The following is an 18,388-nucleotide window of genomic DNA, read 5'->3' on the forward strand; positions in this document are numbered from 1 at the left end:
CCGATGCAGGGAACTTAATGCAAGGAGGGATTTCTCCCTGGACTCCAAGACAGGCAGGATTGGGCTCTTGTGGAAAAGGTTTTGCTATCCTTCACAGATTTTTTTGATGAAGAAACAAAAATATCTCCGGTGCTTTCCTAATATTAGGTTGATTAGGAATCCACTTTTTAGTAAAAAACTTTTGAAAACCAATTTGGGACTCTCGTACCATTGCAAAATATTTATTATAAAAAATAAAGTTTATTTCTACCTTTTATATTCTAATGTCTGAACAAGCTAGATTTTTCTCAAACTAGTAAGTAGTCATTTTCTTTGTTCCTGCACATATGTAAACTGTTGAACCATTTACTTTAAGCTAATAGAACTTTTTTATATTTTAAATTTATTATACTTAAAAAGCTTTTGTAGAAAGATAGGATTCCATTTAAGTAGATACATTACCCTGTGCCTGAAATACATTCCAGTCAGAGTATAATTCAGCAAGTTGATGACAATGCTGGCTCCAAAAGAAAGGAGGAGACCAGATTGGACAAGAATGAGCTAACAGATTGTGCAGCCCAATTCTGTCCCTTTGAGTGTGATATATTGTTTCAAGATGCTAAAAACCCATACTTTCTCAAAGCATATCTGTTGTGCTGGTTTTCCCATTTTCACAGAATCCTCATTATTAGTACTCTCTACTCTTTTCAAAGCACGTCAGACTCAGACCATATGCCACTGAATAATGCTTATCAATTGTCTAAAATGCCCAATAGAAGAAAGATGTGCCAAACAAAAGAATCGTGAAAGTTATGAAGTCTTTTACAAAAATAATTACATATTTCACATCTGCTACAGATGTTAAGTGAAATAAAAACATCTCCTTGTTATAACTAAATGTTAATTTTTTATGACACACTTCTGTGTCATAAAAACAACATCTTGTAGAAGGAAGTTGAAATTCTATAATGAGTGAAACACTTAGAAATCATTCTTGGGTACCCTCCTGATCTTTAAAGGCAGAAAAAAAAGTAATATTATAAAATTATTTTTGATGAAGAGTTGACTTATACTCCAGAACTCTCTTACACAAAACAAGATGCCTAAAACACCTCAAATAAGATTATTCAAGAAACCTTTTAAAATATGGTTTAAACAGTTGAGAGATATTATTAAAACATATACATTTAACACTAAAACTCTCATCTAAAAGACAGCAATATACCTATCATGACACAGACCAGATTCTTCTATTCCTGTTTTATAGCATAGCATTACCTCAGAACATTAACATGGAGATAATATGTTATTTGATTTAAAGGTTAGAGAAGGAAAGTCCTCTTTTGTTTTTCCAACAATTTTGGGGATTTTTTTTTTGGGGGGGGGAGGTTTGTTTGGTTTTTTTTTAGCAATGCAAAACACATCTATATGGTAAAATTTAATTCACTTTCATGCATATGTCTATGCATATTTCCACATAGTGTATGAACACATATACAAATATACAAATTAGTGCACACATGTTCATACACTCACATCTCTAAAACTGCAAAATCAGTATGGGCCTGATTCATTCTTTTGGAGTCAATGAATGTCCTTCTGTCAAGTGCCCTTGAATTCAGTGGAAGCTGGCTATTGTCTGGTATGGATGCGATTGAATATTACAGTAGGTATGTTTGTGCTAAAGGATTTTAGTTATTTCTAGAGGTTTCATAAAGAACGGTCTTAACAAGATGCAGATGGTAAAATGATGCACAAAGCAGAATACAAAAACCATTGTGGTTTAACATTGTAAGTTAAAACTGTACATGGGTACATTTCTTCTCTGTCCTTGCACTGTAAATAAATAAAAAAAAATTCCTTCTCTAACCTTTAGAGAAGTATCTGGCCAGGGAATAAATTTCTTAAAAATACCCAACAAAACAAATAAGAAAACACTCTGCTTGTTTGCTGGTGAGAACTGCATTCTAACTTCAAACAATAAAAAATAAATACTGCTTTGTACTTTTGTTTTAGGTTAAAAACAAAAAGCAGTAAAAACATTAGAGAAAAATAAATAAACTGAAAACTTGATTCTAATAAATTATGTTGTAAAAAGATTGCAACATCTGCTGCCACCACAGATGTAGATGCAATTTCTGAAAAAATAACTTGTTCCTCTTTAGTCAGCTCCTAATGTAGAACAGTATAACTGATCTTACCCAAGCTTACCATCACAAACTGGTGGCACTGTCTGTTTCTAAAAGGATAATCTGAGCTGTCGTCCCTTTTAACAAGATAAGTAATGAGTCACAAGCTTCAAGGTGACAGTCCTGGCTGACAGATCCAAATTAGAATTTTGGCTAGAAAGCGTATATTTTAAAATCATTTCATGATTATACTAAAAAGCAGGGTAAGCATAAGGTTTTCTTTTTTCATTGGCACGTTGGCATCAATGAACAATAAAAAGAAACGAAGAATTACTCAATTTAGAGGGGCAGTCTTCTCTTTGAGATGTACTGCCTATTCACATTTCTGTCATGATGCACCTGTGCCTCGTAAGTATAAATATGATGATCTTTACAAAGTGATGTCTACTGAAGAGTCCTTGCAACTACTGCAAATGGCAAGGAAGGCAGTTTTAGCTGCTCCTTCACTCTTTGGTGAAAAATGAACTCTGTGTTGGGACTGCAAATTATAAGAGGGATAGAGAGCTAATTTTGGAATGTTTATGGACAATGCACCCTACAGAAAAAGAAAAAAACCCAGCTCTAAGGCTCTAAGATAGGTAACTATTCTTTCTTTGTCAAGAGACTGTCCACTCATACTCTACTTTGTGCAAACTGTGGCAGTCCTGCTTAAATCCTGAAGAATGTCTGCATGTGCTATGCATAGCAACTGGCAAATGTAGGGATGAGCTTTGAAGTATCAGCTACAAATCTCAGTAAGTAGGGTATTTCAACATCACTGGAGGGTTCCTTGCCCAGACTAAACTAGACAGTGGACATTTTTTCATAAAAAGCATGCACATAGCCTGAAAGTTAGTTGGATAGAATCTATTAAACAGATCTAACTATTTTTGTGCAACAACAGGTCCAGTAGAACTGGAAAACTTATCACTACTAGAAACCGCAATTTTCATCAAGTACTGTTCAGTCTTATTGAAGACTGACTGCTGTCTCAACTTTCTGAATACCTTTCAACTTTCTGAATACTGTAGGAACCTGGTTATGAGCAGGAAACTGTACATCAGACATGAAATTCAAGGAAAGCATCCAGGAAGAACCACCTCCAAAACTGAATGGAGCCACCTGTAATATATATTTTCAGTAGACAGATGTAGAACAAAATTCCTGCTTGACTATAATTCAGTTGCACCTGTTAGACTACTGACTCCTTTGAGGGAAAGAACATCTTGTATGATTCCTCCATGATCCAGGTATGCTGTTGTCTACTTTGGTGGCAACAGTTGAAGGATTGTTTCTGTACATCATTTATACATACAAATATGTATTCCAGAAGCTTCATACAAGTTCATGTCCTTTGAAATATAACTGATTGAAATATTGTCTGAATTTGATATTGGAGCTGGGTGGCAGAGATGGGGGTGGATTTGCCTGTTATCTGAGAGCACTGTGAAGAGCAGCAGTCCGGAGTTTTGTGAACAGAACTCTTCACATGCTGCAAATCAGAGCCTGATTTGGCACTACCACTACAGGGAGAATATCTACAGACAAGATGAAGGAAGCTAAGATGATGGCATAGCTGATAAACAGGTAACAAAGATCCAGTATTGGTCTCTCCCCCACTCCAATCCCTCTCCCCTAAGGCCTGAATCTCTCTGTTATTGTCACAGAAAAGCTGCCATGCAGGTTAATAGAGAAAAATCACTTTTAATGGCTGTAAGAATCTGTGTCTACCTCAATATCAGTCTTTCAGATGTTACTATAGATAGCATTGTTTACAGCATTTTAAGAAGCCTTATGAAGTCTACCCACTGGGAAGCTAACATAACATAGGCTAACATTTGGCCATCGTGTAGCAAAACCAATTACACCATTGAATAAAACTAACCAATGAGTTCTCAAAGGGATCTTATGTCATCCAGAATTAGTATCATACAAATAAGGCTGAATGAAGAAAAATGCCAAGGCCTGTTGTAAAAAGCTTGTAAACTTTGTATACATCCATTTATGAAAAATCTCTTATATCTCAACATACTTCACAATTAACAGTTACAAATATTTTGAAAATAATTTGCCTGTAAATTCCCCTAAATGAACACTGGTTGGCAAAAAAAAACAAATGTGAAAAACTGACAGGCAACAAAAAAGGTTGTTTAAAGACAACAATAATTTATTTCTTCTAACTGGTCCATTTTTATCCCATATGAAATTGAGAAACACTTGAAATATTAGGGCAAGTGTTTAAGACGGGGAATTCCTACTATAAAGCAGGAAATACCTACTATAAAGTAAGTATTCACTAGCACTACTTTTAATACTTAAAAGTGCTATAGCGATATGGAGAGAATTTTGTCTATTTCACCTAGTCCAAGCCTGACTTCAATATAACTTGAAGTTAGAATTTTTAAACAAAAAAAAATATGGATAAAGAATTAAGCAATACATACACTACGTATATAGCACTACTATAGCTTTGTCCTTTGCTTCAATGTCAAATGAAACTCAGGCTAATCATGCTCATTTAAAACACAAACCTACAAACTGGTCTCATAATTACCTAAAGAAATGTCCACTTGAAATTGTGGGTAGTTCAAACACAATTGTGTTCTGCATAATAGTGGCAAGATATAACAATTTAGGATTTAATCATCAGTCTTTTACACTTACGTAATCAGAACTGAGTAACTCGGTAGGTATCTTATGCTCCAAACATTCAGCCTATTAATTCTAACACAAATCATATGCAAATGTCATTAAACTAATAAATGCAAAGTCTGTTTGTCCTTGTTGGCTCCTCTTTCAAAACCTTCAGAGGTTTATTCTGAAACATACAAAATTCAAAGACTCCTAATAGAAAACTCTTTTCCAGCAAGTGAAGAAGCTTCAGTTACAGTTCTTTTCAGGATAGTAGTGGCTCACAGGACATGAGGAAGCTATTCATATTAATGCAAGTCATTTAGGGCAAGTTGCATGTTGCACATTCTAATTGTAGGTGAGATTACTGCAGTAAACCAGCACAAGGTACTAGAGTACTATGCAGTAATAATTTTGATATGAAATGTTTCTGTTACGCTCAAGGAAACGTTAAATAGAGGTTACACACTTCGAAAAGCAGCACTGAATTGAGACGTGCTTTAGTACTAGTAGTTTATCAGCCAAGACATCCATTTTCTCTTTTAAAATCCATCCAAAAGAGCAAAGATACAGATGTTATGCTTTATCTCAGAAAAATCACACTTTATTTTTTTTTCAAAGAGCAAACAAAATCAAATAACCTTATCTAGAAACCTATACTTTTTGGCACATAATTTTTGGTATACAATTGTATAACTATTCACATAACTGTTGATATATAAATATTCATACAATATTCAGTTTGGATCTTGTATTTGTAAGTCATGCATTTTGCTGTGTTTTGGCCCTATATTGTCACAGAAATTCCTATGCAGGTCTGCATCCATTAGAAAAACTAACTTCTAAAGTCTAGGAAATCTGAATATTAACCAAAAAATTGTTTTGAAGCAATGATATATTATAATCAGGACCATTAGTCCAGAAGGAAATAAATAATTCTGTATTCAGAGCAGGTGCCAAACAAAGCGCAGTAAATAAAATCTAGTATACATTTTGAAGAATGCAGATAAAAAAGAATATTGAATCGTTGTTTATTATTTGACCATCATTCATGTTTTGCAATAAATGAAAGCGGATTTTTTTGAGAAACAATACAAGAAACTGTAACTAAAGATTATATTGCTTGAAAAAGTATAAAAAATTAAACCTTTACTCCAGTATTGCTTAACACCTGTCTTTTAACAAAGACATCAGCAGAAGCTGTCATTTTTTTGGATAACATTCATTTATTTCATTGATATGCAAGACTGAACCATTTCTAAACAGTTGGTTCTGCAGTATATCTATATACCTATATATGTACGAATATAGATGAATATAGATGAATATACATATATACACACAGATACATATGCATATACATAACCCTCTACACATAAGAGTTATCTTATGAGATGGATGATTTTTCTCCTAAAACACTGAAAGAGATTTGGTTTAAATTCCAGCTCAACATCTATATGTCACAGATTTCAAGCTGTAAACTTTGGAGAACACTATTCCTCTTTCTTTTACTCTTTGTATTATTTTTGTATCAAAGACTTGTACCATGTGATGTATGTTATCTGGGACAATGGATCTAGCATTAATAATAGATATGCAGAAAAAACAAATCTAAAAGAGTTTGCATTCTAAAGTTCAGATCTTGCAAATATGCTTATAAAGTCTTAATGCTGACACTATTTTTAATACATATTGAAATGTAGCATATGCATAGCTGTTTCAAGATCTACCCTCAAATGACTTTCTTCTTTCTTTTCAAGCAAACATCAATAAAATAGAAGCAAAGCACAAGTAATGCAGGTAAAATGATTCTACCTCTCTTTCATCCATCTTCAGCCATTGTTTGGGATCATCCTCGGTGGCTAGGAAAGCTATCAGATCTAAGGCAGTAAGCCTTGTCTGACGTCTGGATGACACAAAAATAAGAACAGGCTTGGCTGGAGAATGACTGCGGATTGCTGTTGAGGAAAACAGAACTTGAGAATTAGGCCCGTTAATGACAAAAATTAGTTTCTCTTTGCAATACCTAGACAGCTGATATACCTCTCTGCAGATGATATACAGGTATGTATACTTAGTCTCTATTCTGCCAGATAGGTACAACTGAGGTGAGCATATACCATCTCTGAATCAAAGATCATATAACTATGCTTACCCGAGTTTGAGTTAATTTGCCGTGCTACTTCAGTGATCACTGTGGGCTAATTAAGAGAAGCGGTTTAGGAAAAAAAAACCCACCAAACCTGGACAAGCTTTCTAGACTTCAAAGCCTGTGAATTTCTCTAGCTCAGCCTAATAAGTATGTTATGTTTTTTCTGCCCTATTGGGATATGTTGTCTTAGGCTACGTGCCATCAAGGTCCAAAACTTGCTTTCTGCCTGACCCAGAGCTCAGACTGCATGAACTCACGTCTGCCTGCAAAGGATCACTTCTATCTACCCAAACCAGAAAAGGTAAAAAAAGGTAGAAAGTGACTTTTCAATAGCTGCTGTGAAAGTGGGCGTTATGGTACAAAAGAACTTTGTTTCTGTTGTTTACTAAGTAGTCTGACATATTTAAACCAGTTATGTTTTAAGACTTTTTAAAAAAGCATTTCTTGCTCAGCCCATGTTTGAAAAGTTTCAGGTTGCAGTGAGATTTTTATGGTCTCAGGAATAAGTATTGCCATGGAAATGCTAAAATAACCTTGACCATATCATGTCAAACAAGTGGGGAAAAAAGCCCTCAACAAATCATACATCTACAGATTTTGTAACATCAACAAGTACTAGAAGGATAAACAGGTGTATGTAGAATTTCAAATACTCTCTCTCAATCTCTTATAAATCCATTTGTGTGTTTTCTCATGTAATTCTCATTCTAGAAATTAAATTTATGTATTGTTAATTTCTGAGAACTATTTCATACTATCCACCATCACATATTGTTTCCCAGTTCACGAATACTACCCAGCATGTGCTCCTGCACATACACACACTATATAGTTGTGAAATTACTGAAATAGGATAATTCATGTGTATTTATACCTTACAACTATATATGCCAATATATCTATATATTTTAAAGGCCCAGCATCTAATGGATTTTTGTTGCTTCAGGAACAGGTGTGGCAGAACAGCCCAAGACAGATTTATTGTTCATTAGTGTTTTTGTACAATGCTCTTGTGGAGGTGTAAATAATCTGAGCTGTCAAGATTGGTCTCTAGTCCACAATCAATACTTTGCTTCTGTCATAAGGCTAATTAAAGCAGCTAAAAAGTCACCTCACAAATGTCACCTCACAATCAACAGCAGTTCACATTACAAAATTTATTTTGGAGGTTATTTTTAATTGATATAATAAATATTCCTTATGTAACCAAAACAAAACATGTTCAAATAAAATACGAGAGTTTTTCTTAAGTCTATCCTGCTTGCCAGCTTTGTTAAGAATAAAAAATTGAAAACAGAAGCATATCTGGATGCACTACAAATTTTGAATTTTATGGTTATTGCTTTGAAACTAGAATTATAGGAGGTTAGCCTGACTTGCAACTTCTGTTCACAATTTTTTTAATGCTTACTACAGTGGTCCATATGAAAATACCTCAGCAGATTAATATGAATAGTTTTATTGCTTTCTAAATTTCAAATATTTTTTACACAAATGTTTCTTTATGGTGTCAAACACTAAGAGAAAACACATTTTATTTCCCCTTCATTAGCACTAATTTTATTCTTCTGTTCTAAATACATTACATTCCTCTGTTATATGTTGCATTTGCAGCACACTTTATGTTTCAGACAAATAGCTTTGGGCCATTAGCAGAGCAGATTCCCCCTATACATGCCAAGAGTACATACAATAACACATGCTGTAAATGTGCTGCAAATGAACTGTGTAAAATGCTCAAAGTCTTTTTTCTTTTGCAGAAAGAAGGAAAAGGTCTAGGACTTCTTGCTTACCCTGAAATGCAGGTTTGTTCATGCTAGCCATGCGAGGACAGTAATGCTGGCCTGGGAAGCCCTGAATGTGCACCTCCAGAGGAACTGGGCGTACTGATGGTCGGAAGTTGAACAGACCCATCTACAAGAAAACATTTTTTTCAAGTTTAATCTTGAATTATCTTATAAATTGCTATTTTGTTTTTCTGCAGCACAAATACATAGACATCTTCTGAAACATTTTTCATACCTGATTAATATTTAGCCAGTCAGCAAGGTCTCTGGCATTTGCTAAAGCAGTGGATAAACCAACTACTCTTACAGGCTTCTCTGTGTGAGATGAGATGAAGTTTGTTCGAGACACAATGACTTCCAATACTGGGCCTCTCTCATCCCCTAGAAAATGAAAAGCCCATTGAAAAACAGAAAAAATAAAAGGTTCAAATGTCAAAAGGCATATTCACATCATAAGTACCAGCACACTTCTGCAAGTTTAGCAATGATTCTGATTAAAAACAATAAAACGTACTCACCTAGCAGATGGATCTCATCTATGATAAGAATGGAAACTTTCTGAACATAGCTTCTGTTCTGCCAGCTTCTGCTGACACCATCCCACTTCTCTGGGGTAGTAACAATCAGGTCAGCTTGGGCAATGGCTCTCATATCAGGAGTCACATCTCCTGTCAACTCTACAACCCTGTAATCAAGGAAGACAGTGGCTTGGCTTTACAAAGCTTTAGAACATCTTAATGTTCAAGTATTAACTCTTAAAAGTCAAATACTTCTAACAGGATTTCCACAATTCTTTTAAGTAAACAAACCTGTCTGTTTTCCTAGCAAATACCATTCCTTAGCAAAACCATATAAAATGAAGAGGGTGAATAATAGTCCCAAACCATCTATGGTTATTTTTTTCAAAATGGAGATAATTTAAGAACATTAGTATGATATAATGTGAATCATAACATCCTGTCACAGCCAGGATGAAAGCTTCCTAGAAAGCTGCCAAGTTGCTACCTGCTGTTCTGTATAGATCTCTGGTTTGAATAACGAGGCAACATTGCAGTTTATCTGCTTTTGTTGGTGAAGTTCCATTAAGACTAGAAGATAAACTATCCTGAGGTCATTTTTTGGGAAGATTAGCAGAATTTTTCCAGTTTGCCACTTTATCCTTCCAAGTTCTACAAACAGCATTTGAGATGATCGAATCATTTTAGACTGATTATGATGAATTTTTGACATTTCTGTGACACATTCTACATCCAGTTGAACATCTAATAAAAATTCCTTGAAATAATGTTATCTTCTGATCGAAATTTCAGTCACAAGGAATTTCAAAAAGGAAATATTACTTGAAAATAAAATTATGAGGCAAGTAACTTCTCCTCACAGGCCATTAAAATAGCAAAAAAAAATATTGCCAATTAATAAGTCACTGCTATGATAATAGCGGGAATCTTACTGGTAATTTCATGTACACAGAGTAGCACCTCTTTCTGTTGAAACCTGTGATGTGCTTTGAGCTTTAACTTACAAAAAAGCTACATATAGGAAAGGAAAAGGCCCTAATGCATCCTACGGATATAATTTTTAACTCAAGAAAGGATAATTTTGGAAAGCATCAACATGATTGATATAACTTATATGTTATAAAGTAATGGCTGAACTCCAACACCTGAGAAGATCCACAAGAAATTAATGTTACCAAGGAATAAAATTATATCTAATTTATATATGAAGGACAATATATGAATACTACTATACAGTTCATGCAACTCCTATGAGTTCCTTCTACCTTTCTAAAGAAATCTTATTTTGGATTGCAATTTCAATTATCAAGGATACTGCAGAGAGAAACCTGAGCTTCACATCTGGCAAGCAATGAGAATGAAAATAGCTGGGTATCAAAGTGTATCCCTTTTTTAGTTTTGATTTTGCTATCACTACAATGACTATTGATAGCATTTTTTATTTAAGTACTAGAAATGTGAAGGATAGCATACAATCAAAACCTATTTTGAAATACTCAAAAGCATTCTGTAGATTTTATTCATACTTGATGGACTGTTCTTTTGCTTCTCATTTCTCTGATTAGGTAAGGAGAAACATACTTTTTACCAAGTTTTTCTTCAATCCTAACTTTCCAGTCCTCAATTCTTTCACGAACGAGTGCTTTTAAGGGCGCAATATACACTGCCTGCAAAAGAAAAGTCACAAAAGCAGAAGTTAAACAAGAAACCTTAAAGTGTACCTACAAGGAAAAAAATTATTTAATACTTGTGAGATTTGAACATACTCATTATCTATAAAATGATTAAGGCCTGAGTTCCTTAAATGACCTACCACAGGATTATATTTTAAAATGACTTAACACTTGAAAATACTGCTGTGTCTCCTGAGCCATTAACAAGAAAATAAATTACGAAAGAGAAAGAATAATTCTTGAAATAGAAGTATTTATCACACTATTTAATATCAAAACCCACTTATATGAATAATGCCATTTTTTGCCAGGACTATAAAATCTGCAAGCTAGCATTCTAGAACAGAAATAATCAGAATTTTCAGCAAGTAATATCCTACCTGATTTCTAGTTATATTATATTATATTATAATTGTTAAATTATTAAGACATTAACAATTAAATTAAAAAGCTGATTATTTTAAGCAAAATGTCACAATATTTGCCTCAGAGAAGCCTGCTGTGCAGGGGGGAATACTCTGACATGTAGAAACAGTATTTATTTACAGATTTACGGTTAAATATTCCGAAGCTTTTGAACATGAAGAAACCGCTACATGAAGAATTCACATACAGTCTAAAATCTTTAGCCAGGTGTTCAGATTTATTAAAACCTAAAAGATATATTCGTTAGAGAATTGGCTGTTTTGTAAGTCTAACAGATAAGCTGAAAATGTATGAGTGTTGTTTACCCCGCTTGGACTAACAAATTACATGAAGATATTGAAATTTCAGAGATGAATAAGGGATTTATGTACCTGATTTCTGTTAATTTCTTTGGTTAAATCTCACAGTCAGATACAAATACATTTTCCAAAGACTTTAAAGCTAAAATGTGGTTAACTAAGACAAGATGGCTAAGTCAAGATACAGATATATATTCACTTTGAAAACACAACCCCAAAAGCTGAGTTGCTCAGCTTTTAGGCTATTTAAGAAATAAAACACAGGGGCAAGTTGGAACAGAAAATTGGTTTGTAGTAATTAGTTGCAACTTATTTGTTTAAATAAGAGAGAGACAGGGCTAGTTGTATTCATGTGGAGGGGAACTAATAGCTATAAAACAGTACTGCTGCTAGCAGAAGGAGATTAAAGCAGGAAATGCAGGTAAGTACAGAAAAGAAAATCCAGCAAGCCTGTCATGTTTTTAGATTTAACTCTAGTTGTACACTGATTAATATATAAAGTTGAAATAAAAGCATAATGTACACAATGCAGTACCATTTTGTATCCAGACAGGTATAAATTGGAGAAAGCAAAATTCAGTTTGCCTGAATTCAGGCTTTTGTATTGCTGAAAACATGCCTACACAAAATGATTCTAGTAAACCTATTTTACAAACCTTTGATGTGGGATACTTGTTAAAAACTCTAAAGATGGCTAATTCAGCTGCAACAGTTTTCCCAGAACCTGTAGGTGCTCCAAGAAGAACATTACAGTCTGTGTGATAAAGTGTATGGAATATCTGGGTCTGGATAGGGTTGAAGTGTGTGAATTTGTACAGGACTTCATATTCCCGATGTCCCAAGGCTGTGATAGGCAAAGGCTGAAGATCTAGAAGCTCTAAAAACACAAAATAATCATAAGTGCATGACAAGGTATGCCATGAAACAACATAGTTTATTATGAAGATAAAGTTATTAACCAGTACTTTAGTGGAAAACAACTTACATTGGAAATTGTTTTGCTTAATATCTCATATGACACAGAGTTCACATTTGGGTCATTGTTAACTTCTGTGAGGAATAATGAAAAGTTGCTTTTATAGCTCTGAAGTATTTCTGCAAGTACTGTTGTTAGTACATAAATTAATTTTTCTTAAAGTTGTCTTATAGCTGTTTGCTTTTCGCCCAGTTGTAGTAAATTCGCAACTCACTGTATTAGATTATAGGTACGTCCAGCTTCTTATAACAGAATGTGGAGCTGGAGGACGGCATAGTCTGTGTATTTCAGATTCAAGGACAAAATCTATTTAAGAAGGAAGGATTCTCTGGAGATTCTAAGTTGATGGAGTAATACAAATCAGATGAGTACAACTAAATTTTGCATCTAATCCTTTAAACATGTAATTAAAGACACGATCTTAATAAATAAACAAACAGCCTTTCAATATATGATTCTCAATATATCTTGAGGGCATCTGCTATCCAAACAAATAGAGATTGTGGAATTTGGAAGATGACATATATAACCAGATTGGATTTGGAATCCTACCAAATTAAGGAGACTGCAGTGATTCTGCTATGCAGATGCTTGCTTTGAAGTTTGGTTGTTTTTTTTTTTTTTGTGGCTGGAGGTCTCATTGTCTTTTCAGGGTGCTTCACATTAAGGTATGATATGGGAATCATAAAATCTACTGAGGCAATGATGCCTAATATTCTTCACATGCTTTTCACTGATACCTTATGGCTGTTTTATCATTCCCACTGAAACTGTGATTTCTTGGGCTCTATTGAGGAGAAAGAAGGTTTTTTGCCTAGCAGGGCCTCTATGTACTTCATTGTTGAGTGGGAACCAGATGGGAATTGAAATCAATTACCATAAATCCTAGAGGCTCCATAACTGGTGATGTGTAAATATCTTTCTGTTTCTTCTGAATAGTAGTCAGTGATCAGTCAATTAGATAAAAAGGTTACACATGCTTTTCCAGACAGCGTAGGTACAGTATAACAATAGCTAAACACTTCACAAACACATGTGAATTTATGCATGCCAAAGGACAACACCGTATGAGAACTGAGTATTTCTGAAAGCACTCACTACACAGACTGCTAGATGAGCCAAATGCAATTACAGTGGAAAGGTTTTACAATGACATCAGGCACAATGAATGTATAAAGCAATTTATATATCCAGAAAAAAGAAGCAAAACACAAACATATGCTTCTGTGCCAAGTGTTAAAAAAGGAGGGGGAGGGGAAAGCCGTGGCTTGATCAGCAGTGCTGAGTTGAAATGCGATGTTTGGTACCGTAACAGTGCTTGCTATGATGAATTTATTTTAGTAAAAATAGTAAAATGTTTCCTATTTTCAAAATTTTAATTGTGTTTGTTTTTTTCTTTGCTGAATGCCATTTATAATACAACCATCCAATCTAAGATTATTTTTAACCAGTCCAGAAGAAATGTAACACTTACAAGCACTAAGATAAGACGTAGTGTAACACAGAGATTTGCTTAGTTTTATATGAGTTTCAATTTTCCTATGTTTATAGAGAACTTGGGGTAACTAAAAGGCTGGTATTATGTTGAGGTGAAATGAGCTGCTTTTTATTTGGAATTTAAAATTTTAAAGAGCTTTAAAGTTAGTAAAGAAATGGTCTCAATAATACAAATATATCACAAAATGAAATTCCATATACTTTTCTATGATGAAGCAGAAGTTAAAAGATTTATTGCACTATCATAAGGAAAATCAATATCAGCAAGATGAATTGAAACAAAATGATCAAATTTGAAGTTACCTGTGTGGGGTGGATGTCTCTCTGGAAGAATCAAATGTTGAAAATTTATGATACATACAGCCTCTGCTCCTAACCATCTATCGGACACAGCTCGAATGTAATATTGAGAAGGAAGAGGTTCAAAAATTGGGATTGTGAACACCAGCAGTTGAGGTTCTTTAGTAATGACCTAATGCAAATGTGTAGAGAATAATTACTGCACACACAAATCAGTAACTTGAAAAATCAGTTTGCCTCACTTCCGTAAGTATTACCAACACAAAGCAATAAAGTATGTGTGCCACTCCATGTGCAAAATGTTCACATCTTTATAAAATATTTCACCACTAGGAATGGATTGTGTTTCCATGGACTTCAAAAGATAAAAATAAGGCTGGCACTTCATCTTTTTCTTTAAAAGACAAAACCATTATTGTCTGTCTTTCTTCACCTGGAAATAAGTGTCCCACCAAAGGAGGAGGAGAAAAAGGGGCAGATGAGATTTGAAAACATCTTTGTGGAAGTGCAAGCTTATCATGTACATTTGAAACTGAAAGTTGTGCTACTGATTTGAAAATCTGCTTAGGTCAAAATACTGTTTTCTCTTACAAATCTGCATCTGACTAACTTTATTTTTGTCTCGCTATAAGATTCTGAATAAAATCCATTACCTGTTTTTTTTGAATGATGAAGTACTCTGAATGATAAATGTGATCATTAGTAGGGTCTTCTACCCAAATCCACCAGGGCTCTCCAACAGTGCCATGTACCTTTAACAGTGGGAAAAGTAGCTTTGTTATAGTTGTAATGAGGTTCTCTAGATTCGCTGGGTATATTGGATATATTTCTAAATGATGTAGGCTTACAAAGGAATAGAGGAATACAGAAATCAGACATAAGAGCAATATAACACTTAAAATTATATCAGTCCGCTTAAAGATTATGTTTCAATAAGAGTTTGCTTAAGGTACATATAATATAAATGGACATGACATAAATGCAACTGAAGCTTGTGCCTCAGTTGTTATAAATAGACTGAACTCCCAGGGTTTCCTCTAGGCTCCTAAAAAAAGACTCCTTCTCCTTTTTCCTCCTTGTACTTCTGTCTTTGGATTCTGTATAGAGGATTGTCTTTTGATATCCACTGTTCATTTTTCAGTCAAAAACATTCTCTCAGGAAAAACTAGACACTGAATTGTGACATTCCTCTCTTCTCCTCTCCCTCTTCCCCTCTCCTCTAGAAAGCTAGAGTAAGTGGATTCAGAAGGCTGTAGATTTAGTCATTGCTACAGGTGAAGTGAGAAGAACATAAATAGAGCTGTTTCTTGATGCCATCTGGCAACACTTTATTCCATCCTAGATTTTTGTTTGCTTTGTTGTGTACCTTATTTTGCAACACCAGCCACAAATCATAGCTAGGTGAGATGCTCAGTTAAGAATTTTTGTTTCTTTGTCAGAATAAATGACTTGTGCCAATGTGCAAGTATTTTACTTAAATACCTAGGAAAAGAAAAAAAAGGCATAGTAGAGGAGTATGGAAGACATACTATTAAATGAACATAGACTTCTGATGTTTCTGATGAGGACTGTGATAAGGTACAAAACCAGTATGAATATGAAAAAAAAGTTGGAATTACTTCTAAACTTTAGTTAACAGGAAAAAACAAGTGCATAGTTGCTTCTAATGGCAATTTTAACGCTACAGGAATCTGGTATTGATTCACACAGCACTCATTATTTTCAGTATAATTGATTATTGTGTGTGTGTTGGAAAATAGTCTGTACTGATGACAAAAATGTGTACTAAGAATAGAACTAAGATGCTTTTGTTTCTTTTTTAACATGGTTCCACAATAGATAAGTAGATGGACAGTAAAGACACTGTCATTAATTTTCATTACATTTGAATTTCACTACCAGCTTCACTGGGAACTGAAGCAGTGAAACTGAAAGCACACAGGTCACTGCAGGTGACATTTTGAAAAATTACAGTGAGACTATTACTTCATCACAGTTTAGGAGAATTTAAGAGAGGAAAGAAGAATTAAGGAAGGTGATAAAGTTCAAAGCTTAGAAATATTATTATCAACTGTAACAGCATCTTAGTGTGACAAAGCTGCACAGGGAAATAAGGGCAATGTGGGAACAGGCAATGGAACACACTCTCCAGTAACAATTCTCAAGAACACTAGGGAGCTCCTAAGAACTGTATTTTGGGCAACCACTGCCCTAAAACTGCATGTCTGATATATGACTTGACCAATTAATACTAGTTGCATTATTCTATATTTCTGCTGGACTCCTCCTGTCTGCAGTAAGGCTCACTTGCTCTGTCTGGGTATGTTTATAGTCATTTGCTTCTAACAATATAATGAGAATTTTCCGCTGGGGTATGGCTTGCATGTTTTTACTGAACTTGAGGGCTCCCAGCACTGAAAAATGCAACCATTAAAGATCATGACATCATCGTATCTCATGACTACCAAAACTTGTCTTTTTTCTCTTGTAAAGGCAAGTGCAAAACTTGTGATGGGATCATCCTAGAATTACGTATCCAGGTAAAGGAACAGGATTAAAACCATGAAATGTTAGGTGTGCAAGGTATTTCAGTTAAGAACGGTATTTAAATTTTTAATATTCTGATTTTATTTGACCACTCTCATTCTTTGAATGGAATTTTTTGGCAGCTATTTTTTGTATCAATTACAGCTATACCTATAAGTTTATATAGTCTTGTTCTGAATAGCTTGCTAAAATACTGTGTGATGATGGAGAAGCAGTTTCAGAGTGTCAATGGTTGAATTTCAAAGACAGTTATTAATTTTTAGAGACTATTACAATTTAACAGTATTTTATTCACAGTTGTAGAAGTTTCATTTACTGAAGAAACAAGAAAATTAACAGCTACCTTACAAAAATAAAAGAACAAAGAAGTTTTCCAAGTTTTCATGAGTAGCAATATAGAAATTGACACAAAAAGAGCTCCATAAACTGAATTGATAAAATGTTCATAATATTTCCAAAGCAACCATTAGGAAAACTGTGTCAAGGGGTCATAGCAGAAAATAAATTTTTGCTGCAGTTTTGCTACAACTTTAGAAGTTCAGAATCAAAGTAAGAGAGTATAATTCTGTGGGGACCCATTTTCAATTTGTAAAAATATAGAAGAACCTAGATTTTGTAGAAAAATCTAAAAATGGATTGAGAAATGGCTTAGTATTAAGATACAGTTTAAGATGAAGAACAGTTGTGGGGTTTTTTGTCTTTAAGTTTACAGGTAAAGCGGATGGAAGGCTGAATAATAAAAACTTGTTTCAATCTTAAAAAGTAATGCTTGTTTGCCTTCTGAAGTACTGCACATAAATAAGGCAGTAAAAAATAATTCATGTAATTCATGTTAGGAATCCATTCAAATATTTCAGTAATGAATCCAGGTAGCAAATAAAATCTAATTTTCTATATTTTGATCATTAATCTCCAATTCATAAACTAACTTGGTGAAAATTCCAGAAGAAAAAAAAAGCCTTTAGGCAGGGAAAATAAATTCTAAAATCATCTAAATGTTTGTGGAATAAAACTCTAATTTACTTGTGATTAAGGTAAATTTGTAATTTAAGGCATTTAAAAATTATTTTTAAAGAAAAGAACAGATAGTTATTATCCACCTTTCAGAATAATTTATCTTAAGCACAAATCTCCTAAGTGTAAAAAAAGAAAAATATGCTTGCCCACTGAGGTATCTGCCTTGTTTCTGTAGAAAGTTTCAGAAGTACCAGCAACAATACAATGCCCCCATGTGGGCATTTGTATTTCATTTAGATTTATCTTAAATCTATTTCTAATGAACAGATTCTGAATCAAAGGATGTGGGTATATCTAAATGTGCAACTAGTACAAGTCCTTTCATATAAATTTGCACCATAAAGTATAGATGAATATAATTCCAAACATATCTCAGTTTTAATGTTCAGACAAGTCCCAACAGAAAAGGTGGCACTGG

The 18,388-nt window shown here is 34.0% G+C and overlaps 1 protein-coding gene across 4 annotated transcripts in view; it reads right to left on the reverse strand.

Annotated features, from left to right (window-relative positions):
• ASCC3 (activating signal cointegrator 1 complex subunit 3) overlaps nt 1–18,388 on the reverse strand; it is a 288,803-nt gene that overhangs the window by 62,455 nt on the left and 207,960 nt on the right. For 3 of the 4 annotated variants that reach the window (XM_074862160.1, XM_074862161.1, XM_074862162.1), the window contains 8 exons: nt 15,060–15,158; nt 14,410–14,578; nt 12,290–12,510; nt 10,817–10,902; nt 9,236–9,402; nt 8,953–9,098; nt 8,724–8,844; nt 6,594–6,736 (listed from right to left, as the gene is read on the reverse strand). In XM_074862160.1, the coding sequence (XP_074718261.1) occupies nt 6,594–6,736; nt 8,724–8,844; nt 8,953–9,098; nt 9,236–9,402; nt 10,817–10,902; nt 12,290–12,510; nt 14,410–14,578; nt 15,060–15,158 (1,152 nt within the window). Of the gene's footprint in view, nt 1–6,593; nt 6,737–8,723; nt 8,845–8,952; nt 9,099–9,235; nt 9,403–10,816; nt 10,903–12,289; nt 12,511–14,409; nt 14,579–15,059; nt 15,159–18,388 lie in introns of those variants that run through there. The other variant, XM_074862163.1, reaches the window with a different exon arrangement.

The sequence above is a fragment of the Strix uralensis genome, chromosome 3, assembly GCF_047716275.1.
Source record: "Strix uralensis isolate ZFMK-TIS-50842 chromosome 3, bStrUra1, whole genome shotgun sequence".
Lineage (NCBI taxonomy): Eukaryota > Metazoa > Chordata > Aves > Strigiformes > Strigidae > Strix > Strix uralensis.